The sequence below is a fragment of the Trachurus japonicus genome, chromosome 1 (assembly GCF_045865225.1).
Source record: "Trachurus japonicus isolate A0001 chromosome 1, Traja_1.0".
Taxonomy (NCBI): Eukaryota; Metazoa; Chordata; class Actinopteri; order Carangiformes; family Carangidae; genus Trachurus; species Trachurus japonicus.
In genome coordinates, this window is record NC_140907.1 from 27,244,526 (window position 1) to 27,265,191 (window position 20,666).

Sequence of the window (20,666 nt, forward strand, 5' to 3'; positions counted from 1 at the left end):
GCCTCAACAACAATTATAGTGAATTATTTTCCCAGTTGTCCTCTGTTGACTTCTGATAACTTGCTTCATGTTGAAACTGCTGCTCTCAGCCTGAAATTCACAGAAATTTTCATTCTAAGTCATTCAAGCTTGACTCTCAAGCTTTCTTGATGTTGACAGTGTGCAGATCATTAACAGACAACAGTCTCTGCAACTGTGTGTGCGGAAGTGGAAGTCTAATGACCATGAGGTTGTGGGTTCAATTCCGACCTTGGTCAAACATTTGTATAGTGATCACTGCTTGCACTATTTGCTAATTCTGCAACAGCGTTCAGTTGCTATCAGCAGTCACACCATTTCCATTCTTGGAAATGCTTTTTCTAGTTAGTGTGACTGCTGAAGCAGTCACACTATTGTTCTTCTGTTTGGCCATTTTCTTCCGCCTTTTTACGGTCTTCTTCTAGTCCTTCATACTTTGTGCTATTTCAACAATTCATATATCAAAACGTGCAGCTTTCTTTGAACTTTATCGGCATTACTTTTCTCTTTTTAACTATTTATACTTTTTCAAATATTTAACTTTTTCACAAAAAATCTCACATTCATCAAAGTCTCAACCTCTCTTCTTCACAACTCCACTGTAGTGTAGGGGGTAGGGTAACTGCCTGCCAACCCTAAGGTCACTGGTTCGAATCCAAGGGAAGAATTCTTGTTATGTTATGTTGAATTCTGCTCTCCTCCCCCGCCTTCAATTGGTTACAGGTGTTTGTTATCTCCTTGATTACTCATACCAGTTTGCAGCACATCATCACATTACAATGAATGACAACAGTCTTGAAAGCAGTGTGCTCTCTGTAGCCGAGTGGCAGAGTAAAGGTTTAGTGATCATATGGTCATGGGTTCGATTCCTGCCTTAGTCATTTCACATCATTGCTTGACTTTTGATTCCAATTATTCAGCTGTCATTGGACAGTCTTTGATTCCTCATAGTATAAAGCTCATTGTAACTCAGGTTCTCTGTGGCCATATGGTTAGTGTGTTAGGTGTTGTGCTATTTCAACAATTCATATATCAAAACGTGCAGCTTCTTTTGAACTTTATCGGCATTACTTTTCTCTTTTTAACTATTTATACTTTTTCAAATATTTAACTTTTTCTGCAAATTAAACTCTAGACAAATTATTTTCTCCAGTTTTGTAGCCACACTTGTCTTCTGGCTAAAATTCTGGTCAAAAATGCAAAGAGACTTAGATAATAATTTAAAATATTTTTTAAATGCAGCCAGGGAGCTCTCTGCTCTCATTCAGCCCAATGCTGAGAGTTCTCCACAACTCTGTCTGTAGTCCAGTTGGTTACAGGTGTTTGTTAAGAGACGCATTAATTGCTTCTGCCACCGTTTGCAGCACATCATCACATTACAATGGCAACATGCTTATGTCTGTGCTCTCTGTGGCGAAGTGGCAGAGTAAAGGTTTCTTGATCATGAGGTCATGGGTTCGATTCCTTACTTTTTTTTTTAAGCAGAAGCCAGTGATCCTCTTATCAAAGGTTTTCTTTACCCCTCACATACTCTCTCTGTCTGTAGCCTAGTGGTTAGCTTGCTGGTCTGGAGACCTGAAGGTTGCTGGTTCAAATCTTGCCTCAACAACAATTATAGTGAATTATTTTCCCAGTCGTCCTCTGTTGACTTCTGATAACTTGCTTCATGTTGAAACTGCTGCTCTCAGCCTGAAATTCACAGAAATTTTCATTCTAAGTCATTCAAGCTTGACTCTCAAGCTGTCTTGATGTTGACAGTGTGCAGATCATTAACAGACAACAGTCTCTGCAACTGTGTGTGCACCGTGGCCTAGAGGCAGAGTGGAAGTCTAATGACCATGAGGTTGTGGGTTCGATTCCGACCTTGGTCAAACATTTGTATGGTGATCACTGCTTGCACTATTTGCTAATTCTGCAACAGCGTTCAGTTGCTATCAGCAGTCACACCATTTCCATTCTTGGAAATGCTTTTTCTAGTTTTCTCTTGATGTATGGATTTGTATATGTTTCAGAATCTGGGTTTGTCAGATATTCTTTCATTTTATCTCGAAGATGTGTAATTAGTGTGACTGCTGAAGCAGTCACACTATTGTTCTTCTGTTTGGCCATTTTCTTCCGCCTTTTTACGGTCTTCTTCTAGTCCTTCATACTTTGTGCTATTTCAACAATTTATATATCAAAACGTGCAGCTTTTTTTGAACTTTATCGGCATTACTTTTCTCTTTTTAACTATTTATACTTTTTCAAATATTTAACTTTTTCACAAAAAATCTCACATTCATGAAAGTCTCAACCTCTCTTCTTGACAACTCCTCTGTAGTGTAGGGGTTAGGGTAACTGCTTGCCAACCCTAAGGTCACTGGTTCGGATCCAAGGGAAGAACTCTTGTTATGTTATGTTGAATTCTGCTCTCCTCCCCCGCCTTCAATTGGTTACAGGTGTTTGTTATCTCCTTGATTACTCATACCAGTTTGCAGCACATCATCACATTACAATGAATGACAACAGGTTTGAAAGCAGTGTGCTCTCTGTAGCCGAGTGGCAGAGTAAAGGTTTAGTGATCATATGGTCATGGGTTCGATTCCTGCCTCAGTCTTTTCACTTCATTGCTTGACTTTTGATTCCAATTATTCAGCTGTCATTGGACAGTCTTTGATTCCTCATAGTATAAAGCTCATTGTAACTCAGGTTCTCTGTGGCCATATGGTTAGTGCTCAGCCTGAAATTCACAGACATTTTCATTCTAAGTCATTCAAGCTTGACTCTCAAGCTTTCTTGATGTTGACAGTGTGCAGATCATTAACAGACAACAGTCTCTGCAACTGTGTGTGCACTGTGGCCTAGAGGCAGAGTGGAAGTCTAATGACCATGAGGATGTGGGTTCGATTCTGACCTTGGTCAAACATTTGTATGGTGATCACAGCTTGCACTATTTGCTAATTCTGCAACAGCGTTCAGTTGCTGTCAGCAGTCACACCATTTCCATTCTTGGAAATGCTTTTTCTAGTTGTCAACTGTTCCTCATCATTACTCTCGAGGTAAGAGCACATTTTCATAAATGCCTGCTCTTGATCTACATTTTTGGGCCGGCCAGACTTTCTGCGCTTTGCCTCTGGGTCTTTCTGGAACTGTGTCGGTATGTTATAGCCGTTACGAAAACTACTACTACATAAGTGGTGGTAAATACAATCTGCAGCATGTAGATCACCGCCATAACATTCAATCCTACCTTTCACAGTGAAAGCCCATTGGTCTGCACGGTTGTCACAACACTCAAGAATGGACTTTGCGAGCGAATCAGTCTTTACACTACTTGTGTCTTTACTTCCATGTGTTATTGTAGTTCCACAGAAAAGACAATCGGTTTGACTGTTGAAAGGACCAGCTGCTACTCTCAGGGGTGCAAACTCATCAGGGGTAAAAAAGGTGACAAGATACCGACCCCCTAGGGGGGTCCGGGGGTATGCTCCCCCGGGGAAATTTAAAAAAAACAACAACTTTAAAGGTGAATTTACAGTCAATTTTAGCATGAGACTAGGGTCCAGATTTACTCAGGTTTGCACAGCTTTTGCTCCTGTTAAACCTGCACAATCTGTCTCTCTGTTTTGAAACATGTGAAGGGGGTCTTCAGCCTATGCAGGTTTAGCATGAGTAAAAGCTGTGCAAAACTTAGAGAATCTGTCCTTTGATGTCCATCAGATGAACCTTGCAAACCTTGCCTTCAAACTAAATAAAATGTTATACAGACTGATTGGTTCATTTTAAAACATTTATTTATTGATGTAAATGTGTTTTCTGTAGGCTACGCTCCGAGGCAGCGCTGCTCTTTCTGTCCAATAACACACATGAAGCTTAAAAATGCCATAGGCTACATAAAACATATTAAGCGGCAATATGTATTTAAAAGATGTTCAAGCAAACGGTTTGGTTCACGGTTTTGTGGTCATGGTTTTCGGTTGGGTTTGGTATACTTTGATCGTTGGGAAAATCAATCATGTCTTGTATATTCAGGTTAAAACTGAAAGAATGAGGCAGTCTGACATCTGATACATCATTGTGACAGTCTGAGGTTAAAAGTAGGTGAGATTCTGGTGGCAAGAGAGGAGACATTGATAGTTCCTACATGTTTTAATTTATTGGGCAAAGAAAGTTATCTAACAAATGCTAAGAACAATTAGATATTCACTGAAATATATAACCTATATTTATTAATTGTGGTTCTTACAAAAATTATATCTTATAAAATATAAAAGCTAAAATGTCTCTTAAAGCTCTGCCCCTTTAATTAGTGCATACAAAATAATTTAACTTTAGCCTACTACTTTTACAGCCACATTATTTACCAGCAACATGAAGTGAAACAGAGGCAGAGGAGTCCTGCCACAGTCAGTCAACCTCCTCCTCCTGCTGCTGCTGCTGAACAGGTCGCACTGGAGCTAGTCTCGCTCGCCAGACCCTCCTCCAGAGAAGAGGGAGACACTGGAGCTAATAAATGCTAAACGCGCTAATCGCTAATTGGCCGCGATCGCGATCATCACACACACGCGGTCCCATACAGCACCTACACAACACTGCTGGCGCATCTTGCTCCGACTCTTTCACTCGCCATGCTCAAAAAGTCGCGTTAGTTAGTCTGTATTAAAAGTGAAGCTTCAGGTGTGTATTGCTGGACAGAAGAGGAGCGCTGCCACCACTCGTTGTCATCCAGATAAGCTGCATGCGCCTTAAAGAGACAGGTGCATTGGCTCGGCTCGGCTCGGCTTGCCTCGCCTCGCCGGACCCCCCCCCCTCCCCCCTCTCAATTTTTTTTTTATTGCGGATTTACACGAATCACACAAATGACCAATTTGGGATCCAAAACGGCGAATTTCGCCGAAAGGTGACAAGTTTGCACCCCTGTACTCTGGCACTTCTTTTCAGCTTTATTCTCTTCTTTCCAGCTTTATTCTCTTGTTGGAATTTTATTATTCTTTTATTTATGTACTTTTGTACTATTTCACCAGCGGAAATGTGTAAGCCATCGCCTCTTTGTACACTTGCATTGTTGATTCCATCAGCTCCCTTCTGATGAACCTCAACCACATCAGAGCCATCTCTTAAGTTTTTACAACAAATGGGGCAGGTTTCTTGGTTTACAGTAGCATAACTCATGGTCAAAACTGCATTTGCAGTGTACTCAATAATGTCATCCTCTCTTAACAGACTCACAATGTTGGTCTTTTTCATGTGTTAGAAATCTGTCTAATGTTCCCACTGAGTCAGGCGTACTGTGCGCGTACTGTGCGCGTACTATGCGCGTACTATGCGCGTACTGTTGAGGTTTCATAGTCGAGTGCACGGTGTTAAAACAGGTAGATGTTAAGATTTTGAAAGTTACCACATTCTGGCAATACGTAACCTCGTATTGCCAGACTGTGGGAAAATAACTGTTCCCAGGGAGGAGCGGCAGGGTGGGGTGGGTTGTGGTTTAAGTCAACAATGAATTTTATTTGATCAAAATGGTATACAATGTGCTGTAATGCCACCTTTATACTCAAAAACATCTGGATGCATTATTACAAAAAGAGATATCTAAAATCCCCTCTGTAAAACCTTCTGACTCTAGTATGTCAACAAAATAAAACAAGAATCTTTAAAGTAGCTTTATCCATTGTTCAGATTTTTGTTCTGGAAATATATGCAAATTAGCGCATATTTCATTAGATATTGCCTCATTTACATATTTAAACATAAAATTTGACAAAACTTGTCATACAAAAAATATTTGTCTTAATGTAAGTGATAAACTTGGGAAGTTTCATGGTGATATCTGTTAGTTAAAAATTTTACCCTATTCACCTGGGGTGTCTCTCCGGGCTTCCTACCCATCTTGGACGCCATCTTGAAAATAACACCTTTCTAGTGGTCAAATTTTGGTAAACTTTTAGTTTGTTATTAAGGACATCTAATACTATAAAAAACAGCTGAAAAACCTTTTGTTAGAATTTGTTTAGGGTTAGGTGTTTTTTTTTCATATGTGTACCCGCCTAATAATCAATCTCTCCTGGTATTTTTCCTTCATTATTTTACAATCTTCACCATCCGTCTCTCCTACCTGAATGCAGGCGATGGGTCGTACTGCTCTGGAGAGGATGGAGGTGTGATGTCATCGCTCTGCGGCGGCGGTGGCGGCACTTGAATTTGTGAAGTGCTGAAAAGTCGCTTGACTACACCGGCCTCCTGCTTCTGCCGCTTCGCCTTTGGAGCTAAAACGACAAGATACAAAGTTATGATGATGAAGAAACAAACAAAAAACAGACAAGACACACTTCTCGGGTCTCAGAGTGAACTCACTGTTGGGGCCATCGTTCAGCAGGTGCTCTACGTCTGAAATGTCGTCTGGATCTCGTCTCGCCGGCTTGGAGGATTCCTCTGAACCATTCATGCAAACACACAGACACACAATGAAATGGTTTAACATATGTGATAATTACTGTTAAAAATATTCACTTGATTAATAACTAAACAAACTAGTCAACTAAAATGTGAATCATTTTTCAAGCAAAAATGCCAGAAACTTGAAGGTTCCATTTTCTGTGCTCTGAATTAGATGAAACTGGGGAATGTCAATATGTTTTTTTTGTTGTTGTTTTTTTTATGCCATACCATATTTACTGTCATTTTATCGGCTAAACAATGATTACATTAATTAGAAGAAAACAACAAAATGATTAATCAATAATGGAAACAGTGGTTAGTTTAAACCAAAGAGATTATGTGTCGGGTCTATTATAGCACTAGGCTTTATGCACAGCTCCACTACTTCCTGAACTTAAACAAGCTCCTTTATTTCCTGTCTTACATTATTGGACAAACTGATTAATCCAGGTGTGTCTGACTCAGTACCTCAGTAGTCACAACAATGGTCAGACACACCTGGATTAATCAGTTTGTCCAATAATGTTAGACAGGAAATAAAGGAGCTTGTTTAAGTTCAGGAAGTAGTGGAGCTGCTCATAAAGCCTATTGATGGCAGGTTTAACTAGAAACACATTTATTGTAATTGCACAGAGTAAGGACCCAAAATAAAGACATACAAAGTATGTTTTTATTTTAACACTGGTGAAACGTGGAGGGGACGACTCAAAGAATCTGTCATTACAAGTGGCCAATGTGTGTGAGGATCATGAATGAAAAGGTGAATAATGACAGAAATGTAGTAGGGGAGACTGGGGACAGTTGCAACAAGGGACGGTTGCAACAAGCCTTATTTCTCCAATCAGAAACATGCTAGAGTGATGACACTCACACTGCACATTCACAGTTAGACCCTCTACCCACCAATAATAGAAAAGACATATTCAGCATCTGCTCCTGCTTGTACTGAGACACAGTTGTTTTCAGGGTATGAAAGTAGCTTTTTTCATGAGCTGTATTTTTGTCATACTGTCCTGACCTTTTGTATGAACTAATCCAAACCTACCTAGTGTGAATCACTGTTTTGTTGACTATCAAATGACATGGTTAGCATGTGTCAGTGTCATTGTGTCTAGCTAGTACATGATGTTTTGTCATGGCTGACAGGGTGGGGACGGTTGCAACAACTGCCATTTGAATATGGAAGCACTATGCAAATGCAAATGTATAAAATGAAACATTTTTAGCTTAAAATAGGCACAATATATCTATTTTTTTTCCTCATGATGAACAGAGCAGCCAATTATATTAAACCACGAGAGGGTAAGATTTCAAAATAATTCTCCAGATAACTTCCTATAATGAAATATGCAATTTGTAGTTGTATCTTATTCTATGGGACATACGTAGCCACATATATTTTCCTTTGAAAATTAGAGAAAAGTAAATTTATTTGATGTCATACAGTGAATAAATCATCCAAAAGTAGAGTACATGTTTATAAAAGTTTCTTGTATTGCAAATAGTTCCATTCTTCTTGTCTAACACTGAGCTACAGTATTGAGTTTATTACCACTGTTAACCTCTGCACATTGACTCAAGGCCTATGTTCTACGCAAAACAAAACTCCAACTGTTCTCTGATAAATATGACTAAATAACTAAATAATACTATAGTATTATTGTAAGACAATGCATATTTTAGGAATACTTTGCTTATTGAGACAAAACTCAAAAGTTAATTAGTGAAATTTAATGTATGTTTAATATGTTGCAACTGTCCCTGATCCGTGTTGCAACTGTCCCCACGTTTGGGGTCAGTTGCAACGTCTGGATTCTTCCATTCAAATGAATATTGTGATTGATGTGTCATATGTAACCATCTTTAAATGGTATGACTAATTAGCTGACAAATGTATGTTTAATCTATAAAAGTTTGGCGAGCCTAGTCCAAATAGTCTCTGAGTAACTGAGAAAAATGTAAAAAGTGTTGCAACTGTCCCCAGTCTCCCCTATATCTCTATTTCAGACTCATGGTCCATGGGCAAGACAAACAACACAACAAAAGACACACATTACATACAAAAATAGAAAATAAAGTTAAATATAAGAAATAAAAACTACATATTTGATATCAAAAGTTGAAATTACTATACAATCTCTAGTACAGAGACTGATACCTGATGGAGCTACTGCTGATGTTGGTCAAACTATTGATTATCCTATATTATTTTCTGAGGCATCAAGCCGACACATAAATCTATACATATGGTTTCTAAGTACAGCGTTAAGGGTGTTGACACTTGCATAATACAAACATTTTCTTTGCAAATCAATTTACTATGTGCGCCCCTAACTTTTCTGTTTGCGCTCCTAAAATGTTAAGTTTGGGGCCACTGAGCTCCTAGTGGGAAAGAAAAGTTAGTCTGGAGCACTTTGTCCTACAGTTTAATATCCAAACTACCAAAGCGTTTGCCAGTCAGGAGATAATGCAGTATGGGTCCTAATCTGAGTTTGTTAGCCTGTGTTGACCATGGATGTATTATATTATTTATCATAGATCCATGGTGTCGACTCACTCTCCAAGTCCGCCAGCGCGTCCAGCTCGTCGGCGAACTGCGCCTCGAAGTCGTCCTCTCTATCGAACAGCTCTTCATAGTCGTCCATGTTGCACGAAGAGACTTTGTAATTTGTTAAGTCCAAAGTGTAATGCGCTTTTTTTTTTTAATTAATAAAAACAAACACTCGGTCGATAACCCAGCAGCAGCAGCCGCCGGTGGTTTCGCGGAGCAGATTTCCCGGCAATTTTTTTGTTGTGAAGTTTTACTTCCGGGTCGCACAAGCCCCGCCCCTTCCTGCTTCTGCTTCTTCTTCTTTTTCTTCTTCCGACAAACACTGGATCGACGCATTACCGCCGATCACTGGTGCAGAGCAGACTGTAAGTAGATGTTGAAAGTTAGTTAAATAATCTTATAAATGAACAACCGATCACGTCTTCTTAAACAAATTAGATAATTGAAAAAAAAATCAAACTTTTTTTTAAAAATGAAAATCTTTCTTCTGGTTGTGACTCCTCAGACAAATAGCTAACACACAGGGTGAAGAGCTTTGTTATATTTTCTATACATTCCTGCTTGGATACAGAATTGATTAGCCTATATATATGTTTTAATTTTACTCTTTATTCGTTTTTTTGTTAACAAATACACATCCACAAAATAACTAAAACCAACACACCTCTAGGTGAGAGGGGCATATTCTCTACACATTGCTGAATTAACAAAAATAAAATGACCTGTGACCTTTGATATGACAATATGAGCTCCATATACACATACAGTCATTAAATGTATTTTATCATCTGGCTGAAAATGCGTCAAACTAGATCCTTAATTTGTTGTGTTTATTGAACAAAAACATGATAATTTCATTGCATGTAACATAATCCCTGTTGATATACTGTATTTAATTGTTTTAGGCTGTATTTATTCTGAATTCAATATTAAGATCAACTTTATTCTTGTACTGTGATAAAATCTACGGGTCGCACACAAAAAAAAGGTGCTGGAAATGAAACAGAAATAATTTGAAGTGATGTCCACTGGACATGGAGATGTAGTTTCCATATACCGGTACATCATTACACAATCTCTGTCACTGCTCATCAGATTACAAATAGATAAGGCAGAAACTCAACAGTTAGACTGATTATATCTATCCTGGGTGAATTTTTCCTCTCCTGTGTGCACTCAAAAATGTTGTGTTTGCTGTTTCTTTAATAATCTGAGCATGTCTGGATATATTTCATTAGGCAATAACATGAGGATGACGACAACCCTGGGAAGGAAGAGAGACCGAGAATTGAGTGAGTTTGCTTTCCTGCTCCCTGATGTGATATTAACTCAGTTTCACACACAAATAGCTGGCTGGTGTTTGTCTGCTATAAGGAGCAGATGGTGGCAATGGAGATGCCCTGACGTCACTCACATCATCATTAATCTCTCTCTCTCACACACACACACACACACACACACACATACAGAAAACAAAATGTAAACGCTAAAGCTGATGTTGGATCTATAGAACAAAGTCTGGAAAATTATCACTTCATAATACTTTACATCTACAGTATAGCGTTGCTTTGAAAATGCCTTGTAGCACTTTTAATGTTTATTTAATATTTAATAACCAGTTCCCAAATCACAGCCCTCCTCATTCTTTGTGATCATTATTTCAAGATTCAAGATTCAAGGCAACTTTATTAATCCCTTAAAGGGCAATTCTATTTGGCAAGTCGCGCACCACGTACTCATAAGTTACATATAAAAACAGAGAAAGAAAGAAAAGTTGGCAGCTGTGTGAAAAATCTGCTAGCTCTAATAATAGGTTACCCATTCCAATAAATATCTTCATTAAAAGTATACAATCTTAATGATAAAATACATAAAAAGTACACAGTAGCCTACCCAGTACAAAACGAATACCGTACAGATTCAGATTGAATTCACATGGTTTTGTTTAACGGACGATTTGAAAGTTTTCCTGAAGTTGATATTCCCTCTTTCTCTGTTAATGTGTCATAGAAGAATAACAACAACAATACATAGCTACCAAATAGGTTGTAACTTTGTACAACATCCACCAAACTTGTCAGCTCAAGTCAAGTCACTTATTAGCTTCAGATAAACCACAGAACACAGTTTAACATTCAAAACAATGTTGTCAGCCATCAGCTACACAGTGCAGTGGAGACGGGGGGGGGGGGGGTTGGATCTTTTACAGTAATAGCCTGTGAGAACAACAGGTTTTCCAATAGTTAGTGACTTCTTCCTTAAAGTTACTGAATGAAACCACACACACACACACACACACACACACACACACACACACACACACACACACACACAGGTCAAAAACTGGCAACCTGTGTCTCTCTCACACACTTTCCCCCAGTTCTTCTCCACACTTAGCAGCAGATGTGTTTAGACGCTAATGATTATAAACTTGTCATCGACAATGATTGACCATCTGTAGGCCTACGTGTGTGTGTGTGTGTGTATGTGTCCATGAGCGCGGCCTCACAGTCCACATGAGCATCTGCTGTTACTCCACTGCTCAGCCGCATGCCGCACACTCCATTATCCCCTAGCACAGAGTGTGTGTGTCAGCTCCGCAGGTGCCACATTAAGGTGATGTGTTGTTTAATCATCAATTCAAGCAAAGCAAAGGGAGCGAAGGGACGGGAAGGGACTGGCCTGTTCACACTTTACATGTCACACTCTGTCTCGGGCTTTCAGCGAGGTCAGCGAGAGAGTGCGTGTGTGTGATTGTGTTAGAAGTGAGGTTATAGGAGCGAGGGGTTTTAAGTTTTTATTCAGACAAACTGCGGTTGTGTCCGAGTTTTTAAGGGTGAGTGTGATGTGTTCCTCCTGGTGTGCGTTGTGTTTGCAGAGCAGGTTCACATCCGCTGGTTGTGACGGTGTGAATCAGTCGTCTGAAAAGACTCTCGTCGCACAGGTGTGAGGGTTAGATACAGCAGGTGTGTGTATATATGTGTGTGTGTGTGTGTGTGTGTGGCTGTGAGGGAAAAGGGGCTAAAGCAGAAGTAAACGTGTGCGTCTGTGTGTGTCTGTGTGTGAACGCTGAGGATGTCTAACTCCACCGTCAACTTCTACGACCTGCAACAGTCCTTCAGCTCCTCTGACATCATCGTAATAGCAACGTATTTTCTACTCAACCTCGCTGTCGGCATCTGGGTAAGAATCAGAAGAAGTGTGTATGTGTGCCGTTGTGTGTGTGTTTGCGTGTGTGTGTGTGTGGACGCTCGTGTGTAACAGTTTTCTCTTCTCTGTCAGTCGTCATGCAGGGTGAGCAGAAACACTCTGAGTGGGTATTTTCTGGCTGGACGGGACATGGCGTGGTGGCCGGTGAGTGTGTGTGTGTGTGTAACATCTGTAACATCTGTGATGCTCTACAACAAACACTGGTGATTCTTTTAGTTTTGAGTTTGGAAAAACTGATTTTTTTTATTCGTCACACTTGAATCTTAGTCATAAAGATGTAATTCATTGATTTATTAATGGTTAATAAATGATTTACGATTATTCTTTTGATCAGTGCTGAGTGTTTAGTTGCCAGGTTGTGGAAAAACTTGTCTAATGCACTGTGGAGATCCTTTTAAATTACTTACCCCGTCGCACATCTGGACCAAAATCCATTTACTGACTGTATGGGTGGAGCAGATAAAGATTTATTATGCCTAACCTTTTAATACCCTCAGAGGTGCCAGAAAAGGGATCAGTTTAGAAAATAAACCAACATGTTAACACATGTTTCATGTTGCCACCTCAGTTTTGACAAAGGTTTCTATTCTTATATATTTAAAACTATGAATCTTGCACTTGAAATGCAATCTACACTGCGCCACACAGGTCAGATGGTAATATTTTAATATTTTTTACTCCACATCATTCATCTAATGGCTGGTTAGTTTGAAATAGAAATGTTGCTATAAAATATATCTGGAGTTCAGACCTCTTCACAAAAAGCCATGTCTTGCTGGGTTATTTAATATGATTCAGATGTTTGTGAATTCCACTGAAATATGATTTTCCCCCCTAAACCTCCCAGATGATTTCATTTGAATAACTACTCGAGTCCCAAAGAGATGAATAAAATCATTGATCTACAACTCCACCCAGAAATACAAGATAAACACCCACAGAGAGAAAGCAAATTCATCAAGCAGCAGTTTGTTTTAGCTTCTTTCTTCTCCTGTGAATCACCTGCTGACACCTGTAGATTATCATTGTGATGGAGTTCGTTCAAACTGACTTTGGCTCAGCTCGTGACAACAGTAAAATACCTCCTGTGCACCGACGCATCAAACCCAACAGCAGTGAAACTTGTTACTTGTTGTGACAACAAGTGACAGTTTTTTATTTTACATTGTTGTGTTGGCAGTTGAATTAAAGATGTGAACGCGTCTTCTGTCCCTGCTGTGTGTGTATATGTGTGTGTGTGTGTTGCAGATCGGCGCGTCCCTGTTTGCCAGCTCCGAGGGCTCAGGTCTGTTTATTGGTCTGGCTGGGACCGGAGCTGCTGGAGGCATCGCCGTCACTGGTTTTGAATGGAACGTGAGTGTGAGCACACATGTTCGCATGAGACGCAGGATGAGACGCATCAGTCTGGAATGAAGCAGATCTCATCTCCTTAATCCACCTACATATTACTTCTTTTGTGATGCACCATCCAGACAAAAACAAACTATTTGTAGGAGGAAAGGAGCAACAACTTTAATGATTTATTTCTTTTTTTTATTATCCGTAAAGAAAACAAATGACATCAGCAGGTTATGATACTTTGATACTTTTTTATTAAAGGAATAGTTCAACATTTTGGCAAATTGGCCCATTGCCATAATCCCTATAGTCATAGCAGTACGTTCGTTACCTTTAATTGTCGGTGCAAGCTATTTTTAGAAAAGCTGCTCAGAGCTACGCTACGGAGGCTAATGGGATTTCTTGGTTTCCCTCATCAAACTCATCAAATACACAATCCAACAACTCCAAAACGCTCTGGTGGACAAGTTGTGACCTACACATTCACCACGCTATGAGATAATAACAGAACGTTACGAGACAGAGTTGTTTTCAAGGTAAATACAGAGTCTGCTTGCTGAAAAACTGTCCCTGAACACAATGAGCATCAGCGGTTTTGCATGAATTTACCTCTAAAACAACTCCGTCTCGTAATGTTCTGTTATTATCTCATAGCGTGGTGAATGTGCAGGTCACAACTTGTCCACCAGAGCGTTTTGGAGTTGTTGGATTGTGTATTTGATGAGTTTGATGAGGGAAACCAAGAAATTCCTTTAGCCTCCGTAGCATAGCTCCGAGCAGCTCGCGGCTCTGCTCCACCGTTCTAAAAATAGCTTGCACCGACAATTAAAGGTAATGAACCTACTGCTACGACGATAGGGATTATGGCAATGGGCCAATTTGCCAAAATGTTGAACTATCCCTTTAAAACATGGCTGTCCAGACCAACAGTCGGCAGCAGGGGGCAGCAGCAGAGCTTTATAAACGCCATTCAGATGTATGTAGGTGTTGATCATGAGGCTTGAATCCATCCTCCAGTGCCAGTGCAACCGCTTTGCAGTTTACAGACGACTTTACGAGTGAAAAGTTTTTCCCTCAGTTTGACCAGAGCGAGATAAATTGTTCACTACTCTCCATCTGGCTCTCATTGTTCCCCTCTCTCAGGCCACCTATGTGCTGCTGGCTCTGGCCTGGGTTTTTGTACCTGTCTACATCTCTTCTGGGGTTTGTTTGCATATTGACACACACACACACACACGAATAGGTGCATATCTGCTTGTTAAGGCTGGTTCAGCAGGTACATTTAGGTGCCAAGACACATTCTCTTCACAAGCATTCCCCGCCTTGAAAATTCCCCAACAGGGTGTTACAACCACAATGGCACACACATACACACACACCAACACACACACAGCAACACACACACATGCACACACTGTCTTCCCAGAACAAAGAACATTAATTACTTTCACTCCTAGTCAGGCCATGTTTACAATCAAACCAGCTGAGGTATGAACGCATCAGATTTATCCACCCACTGTCATCAGCTGCTAATTACTGCTGAACACTGAGTGTCCTGAGTTTTAACGACTCTGTAATAATGACTCCGTTGTGACCTACATCCTCTGTGGAAGATGTTGACGGTGTAAATATTGAAACGTGTGTGTGTGTGTGTTTGTTCAGATCGTGACGATGCCGGAGTATCTGGGTCGTCGGTTCGGCGGAGAGCGGATCAGAACCTACCTGGCCGTCCTCTCGCTGCTGCTGTCCATCTTCACAAAGATATCAGTACGACAACATCACACACATACGCAGTGGTGGACAGTAACGGAGTAAATTTACTTGAGTACTGTACTTAAGTACATATCCAGAGGATTTGTACTTTACTTGAGTATTAGATTTCTTTGGTACTTATTACTCTTACTTGAATACATTTCCAAGACAAATATTTATAGTTAATTTTTAGGAAGGCTGAAAAGTACTCGTTACTTTCAGGTCTGCTCCTTTTTTCTTTTCTTTATTTTTTTCTAAAATACTATTGAACACAAGCTGTGTTTGTCAAAGAAGGAAATCCTAACCCTAACCCCTAAAAGCAGCACATCAGTGCAGGTGGTTTCAAAGAGTTAATTTAGTTAAATAACCCTAACCCAGAAACAAGAGTTAAAAGGTCCTTAAATTCATTTAGAAAAAAATAAAATATATAGTAAAAATATATAGTAATTAATTGATGTGAAAAATAAGAAATGTACTCATACTTTTACTTAAAGTACCTTTAAAAGCAAGTACTTTTTTACTCTTACTCGAGTAACATGTCGATTGAGCTACTTTTACTTGTAACAGAGTAAATTTTGACCAGTAGTATTTGTACTCTACTCAAGTACTGGGGTCGAGTACTCTGTCCATCTCTGCACATATGAAAAAAACAACAGGATAATATTTCATTTGGCTCCACTGACTTCCCATCATAACAACGACTGATGGATCTGTTGCTGCTGATGATGATGATGAGTGTGTTGTGTTTCTGTTTCCACCACCAGACCGACCTGTACTCTGGAGCCTTGTTTGTTCAGGTGTGTCTGGGATGGAACCTCTACCTGTCCACCGTCCTCATGCTGGTGGTGACTGCGCTCTACACTATCGCAGGTACACAAGCAACAACTTTACATTTGCATAAACAGGTTTGAAGAACCCCTAAAGGACATTAAAGCACAGATTTGTTTTTTGTTTTTTTTATATGTATCTTCTGTCTATTTTATATGTAAATCATTATGAAACAACTTTATAGGCTACAAAGCAAACAAAATCTAGTTTTATTTGCATTGGTGTTATCTGCACACATGCTCTTTAACCTCACTCACATATGCTCATTCATTCACTTGTGCTTTCTCATAGCGTTACATTCACACATCACACATCTGCAGCAGATAATTTTAGCAGATATTTTGCAGTTGAGTTTTCAGTCAAATTTTTTTTTTCATTTCATTTTCACTGAAGAAACTTTATATGATGAGGAATTTTCTCAAATGGGTTCCTTTATATCTCCAAAATATGATTTATAGACCGAGTTGTCTCTGTTGCACCACAATGCTTGGTGGTGTCTAACAATTTCTGCAGTTTGGATGTTGCACTTGGCCATAAGTAAAATTTCAAAATTGTACAGCCCACATGTGGAAATGCATTTGCTCTTTTATATTAATCTGCTAAACTCCACTTCATTCCTTTGTAAACATATTTGTATTTTTTTGACACTGTTAATTTCTTGGTCTTTGAGTTTTTGAATAGAAAAAGTGCTGCATGAATGAAGTAACCATTATGATTCCTGTCACGCATCTGTTTTAACTTATTTTTTGTAATTTTAGATACACAATAAAAGGCTATGTTGATGTGCATTGATACTAAAACCCATATTTATTCTCTCCTCTTCAGGTGGTCTTGCTGCCGTCATCTACACCGACACTCTTCAGACAGTTATCATGATTGTAGGAGCGATCATCCTAACAGTTACTGGTGTGTGCGATCATTTCCGTTATTGAAACATGTGCAGAAACGTTTTCAGACGCTCTCATGATGATGCAGCATCTATTATATAAGGGATGGAGTACAGTTGGAGTCGTGTGCTTCTTCTCATCCACAGCATTTAACAAGATTGGTGGCTATGGCAACCTGGAGCGCGTGTACAGCATGGCAGTGCCCAGTAAGATCATTCCCAACAGCACGTGTCACCTGCCGCGTCAGGACGCCATGCACCTGTTCAGAGACGCCGTCACGGGAGACCTGCCCTGGCCGGGCATGACGCTGGGCCTCACCATACTGGCCACCTGGTACTGGTGCACCGACCAGGTACAGCTCCACCACACACACACACACACACACACACACACACACACACACACACACACACACACACACAGGGCCTGTCCCAATATGCACACTAGATCCATAGACTGTAAAAAGAATGGACGTAGCGTCCGTGACGTCACCCATTGGTTTTGGGGAGTCGTTTTTGTGACTCAAATATGGCGGCCTGAACAGCGCCATGTTGGATTGGCCGGCCGAGAACCCGCCCACTTGGCCTCGAAGCAGCTGTCCACGGAGCTGCTCAGACCTGTCACTCAACGTTTCCGCGCCCTAATTGTCCAGAATTTTAAACTAATAAAAAATAATTAGTTTGAAATAATAGTAAAACGGTAGAGTTAAAAAAAATTCACCCCCCTCAGAGTGTGTGCGGGGGTAGAAACTATCGATTGAGACCAAAAAACCTAATGGCACCAGGCTTTGATCATATTTATTGAGGATGTAAAATCGGCGATTTTAACATGGGGGTCTATAGGGAATGCTCCCTTCTGACACCAGCCCCCAGCGGAAGCCGAGGGGATTGCAGTTTTTTGAACGCGGAAGTGAGCTTCACTTCTCAGACCGACAACTGCCCCCTTGACTAGATCACACTTACACACTTGGACACTTGGCGTGCGCATTCATGGGCTTAGTGTACTGTAAATGCACAAGTGTGTCCCATTTCTCCAATGACCAAAAGTGCAGCGCGCACTTACACACACACTTATGGTAAGACCGCATCGGAGCGGTTGCTATTTGGCCAAGTATAAATCCCATAATGCACCAGCTGGTGAAGTCTGCCGTCACTGGGAGCCACAAGCCACGTTTGGGAAATGCCACTGAATGAATTTCAATAAAATGAAATTGACTTTCTATCTCATAATTATGACTTTTTAATGTCATATTTTATATTAATCATGCTCTGTTCATGTTTTTATTTAATTTTATTTTTTTCATTTTTCTTGTTTGTTTTATTTTGGAGTAGATGAGACTGTGATCCAGCAGCACTGTTTATTAAAACTGTTGCTGTGGGGGCGGTGTTAAGCTCACTTGGTAGAGCTGCCGCCCCATGGTGAAGCTCCAGTCCTCACTGCAGGCGGCCCCGGTTCGAATCCTGCATCGGGCAGCCCTTTCCTGCATGTCATCGCCCCTCTCTGCCTCCCCATTTTCTGTCTCTCTCTCGACTGTGCTATCAATTAAAGGCAATAAAAAGCCCCAAAAACATACTTAAAGGTACAATATGTAAGAAATCTAAAAAAAAAATTTTAAATCGTAAAATCCTCCTAATATGTCACAGAGACTCAGGAATAATGTTCATATAACATGATGAACTCACCAACAACAATAGCACAGCATATTCGCATTAAAAATCTTTTTTTGCAGACTGCAAATCATGTTTATGTTTTGAATTTACGTGTTGGCATGTTGCGCCACCTAGCCCTCTCTCCCAGTCACGGCGGCGTCAGTGGCATTTCAGCCTCCTGTCTGCTTCCACTGAGCTATCGCTACGGCTGGGAGAAAAAACGAGATCACTGTGTTTTGAATTTGACTGCAGTAACCGTTTTTGGCCACAGTCTTACATATGGCACCTTTAAAAACTGTTGCTGTGCTGTGTGTGTCGTGCTAGTGTGCACAGTGGCACAGGCTGCACTTGTCAGGTATGTCCCGATTGTTTTTAAATATCCCCGCACGCTTGGCCACTTAATTACATGCTTGCACACTATATGCAAATGTATGTTCTGCCAGCAAAATGTCACCAAAGTGTGTGCGTAACCAAGCGCACTCACAAGCGCCAAGTGTGGAGAAATGGGACAGCGCCACACAGACACGTCTTCAGGTGTAGTTCCTCCAATAACTACGATAGCTCAGGAAAGCACCACAGTTTCTTCTTATATAATATACACTGTAGTTGACTCAATTCCTAAAATCTTGAAAGCAATAATTGTAATGTTTTGTCCCGAGTGGATTTACTTAAGTCCTCTAATAATAACATTCAGACATATTTGCAAATTAACTAAAAAAAAACATCCAAAATTTCTGTCAACTGCGCATAACATGTTAAAAAAAGAAGTGTGCAAGCTCAGCTACTGCGACTATGGCTGATCAAAGATGAGCCAGAATTTTTTGTTTTGTTTTTCCTTGAGTGAAGAAGATCAAAAGTGAAATTTGTTGGGTTTTATTCATGTTACATGCCCAAACAGTCTCTGATCTACTAATGTGGGTGCATCCACAAGGCTCATAAAAAGAAAACGGTCAGGTTCCACCCTGTCTCCCAGATAATGACTTTGTGCCAAACCCAAAAACTTTGCTTCAGAAATCTCTTTAGAATACCAGCTACAATTATATTTTTTCTGTCTATGAAGCAAAAGCAGACATAAAAATACTTCACTGTGCATGCACGCGGTTATTTAACTGCTCTGGATCAGGGCTATAAAATATGCAAAGAAATGACATTGCAGATTATTTTTTAGATATTGCACCTGGCCTTATTGTGACTGAATATGATTAATGTTGTGTTGGATTATTTCCATGTCACTTGTGTGAGAGCAGATCTGCAGGTTTAAGTTGTTGGCTTTACTTGCTTTGAAATAAAGAGATGCCAACTCAGCAGAACTGGTTGAGACAACGACTGGAGAGCGACGCTCCGTCTTTTTATTTACAACATTCAATTTTGGTCCCACATCAGTATATTTAACATTAGATACATACATTACACCTGGTCGCTGCAGCCACATGGATAAGTGACAGCAATGTGTCACATATGTAAAAAGCAATCAACACAGTAGCTTCACCCTCCCACCATCAGTAACCAGTCACAGTGGTATCAACTGTAGAGCCCGACAAAGTACATCAGCGAGCCGAGCAAACATGATGGGCCGATCTTACATGTCGGATACCGCACGACACGTTTGTGCATCTTGAACATGGAAAACGTTACAGTACGAAATTCTGAAAAAGCAAAGCAGCTGAGGTAATTTACAAATATTTGTTCAGAGGATTCTTTACACGACAGAGGTGCCTTATTTACTGTAGCAGAGAGAGATATCACAGCTGACCTAATCTAACGCGGCGTCTGTTTTCATCTACAAAATACCCTGTTTGTAGTAGAAATCTTAGCTCTTTTAAAACAACCTTGCTGAGGAATCCAAGCTATAAAAAGTTTAAAGGGATAGTTCAACATTTTTGGCAAATTGGCCCATTTCCATAATCCCTATAGTCATAGCAGTAGGTTCGTTACCTTTAATTGTCGGTGCAAGCTATTTTTAGAACGGCAGAGCAGAGCAGAGCCGCGAGCTGCTTAATGAATCATGTTAATTCC

At 40.2% G+C, this 20,666-nt stretch overlaps 2 protein-coding genes and 1 long non-coding RNA gene across 6 annotated transcripts in view; 1 reads left to right on the plus strand and 2 right to left on the minus strand.

Moving 5' to 3' along the window:
• chtf18 (CTF18, chromosome transmission fidelity factor 18 homolog (S. cerevisiae)) overlaps window positions 1-9,244 on the minus strand; it is a 35,630-nt gene extending 26,386 nt beyond the window's left edge. The window contains exons 1-3 of one of the 2 annotated variants that reach the window (XM_085783370.1): window positions 8,993-9,244; window positions 6,352-6,429; window positions 6,113-6,263 (exon numbers count right to left, since the gene is read on the minus strand). In XM_085783370.1, the coding sequence (XP_085639496.1) occupies window positions 6,113-6,263; window positions 6,352-6,429; window positions 8,993-9,080 (317 nt within the window). In that variant the 5' untranslated portion in view covers window positions 9,081-9,244. The remainder of the gene's footprint in view (window positions 1-6,112; window positions 6,264-6,351; window positions 6,430-8,992) is intronic. The other variant, XM_085783376.1, reaches the window with a different exon arrangement.
• A 978-nt stretch (window positions 9,245-10,222) lies between these two features.
• The window catches only part of slc5a10 (solute carrier family 5 member 10), a 28,675-nt gene continuing 18,231 nt past the window's right edge, over window positions 10,223-20,666 (plus strand). Inside the window, exons 1-9 of one of the 3 annotated variants that reach the window (XM_085783406.1) lie at window positions 11,865-11,938; window positions 12,061-12,169; window positions 12,269-12,340; window positions 13,445-13,549; window positions 14,678-14,737; window positions 15,197-15,301; window positions 16,051-16,156; window positions 16,940-17,020; window positions 17,148-17,353. In XM_085783406.1, the coding sequence (XP_085639532.1) occupies window positions 12,062-12,169; window positions 12,269-12,340; window positions 13,445-13,549; window positions 14,678-14,737; window positions 15,197-15,301; window positions 16,051-16,156; window positions 16,940-17,020; window positions 17,148-17,353 (843 nt within the window). In that variant the 5' untranslated portion in view covers window positions 11,865-11,938; window position 12,061. Of the gene's footprint in view, window positions 10,279-11,864; window positions 11,939-12,060; window positions 12,170-12,268; window positions 12,341-13,444; window positions 13,550-14,677; window positions 14,738-15,196; window positions 15,302-16,050; window positions 16,157-16,939; window positions 17,021-17,147; window positions 17,354-20,666 lie in introns of those variants that run through there. The other 2 variants (XM_085783413.1, XM_085783422.1) reach the window with 2 other exon arrangements.
• Window positions 19,961-20,666, minus strand: part of LOC146992070 (uncharacterized) — an 86,427-nt gene continuing 85,721 nt past the window's right edge. Inside the window, exon 2 of the long non-coding RNA XR_015036260.1 lies at window positions 19,961-20,585. This is a non-coding gene — a long non-coding RNA (uncharacterized LOC146992070). The remainder of the gene's footprint in view (window positions 20,586-20,666) is intronic.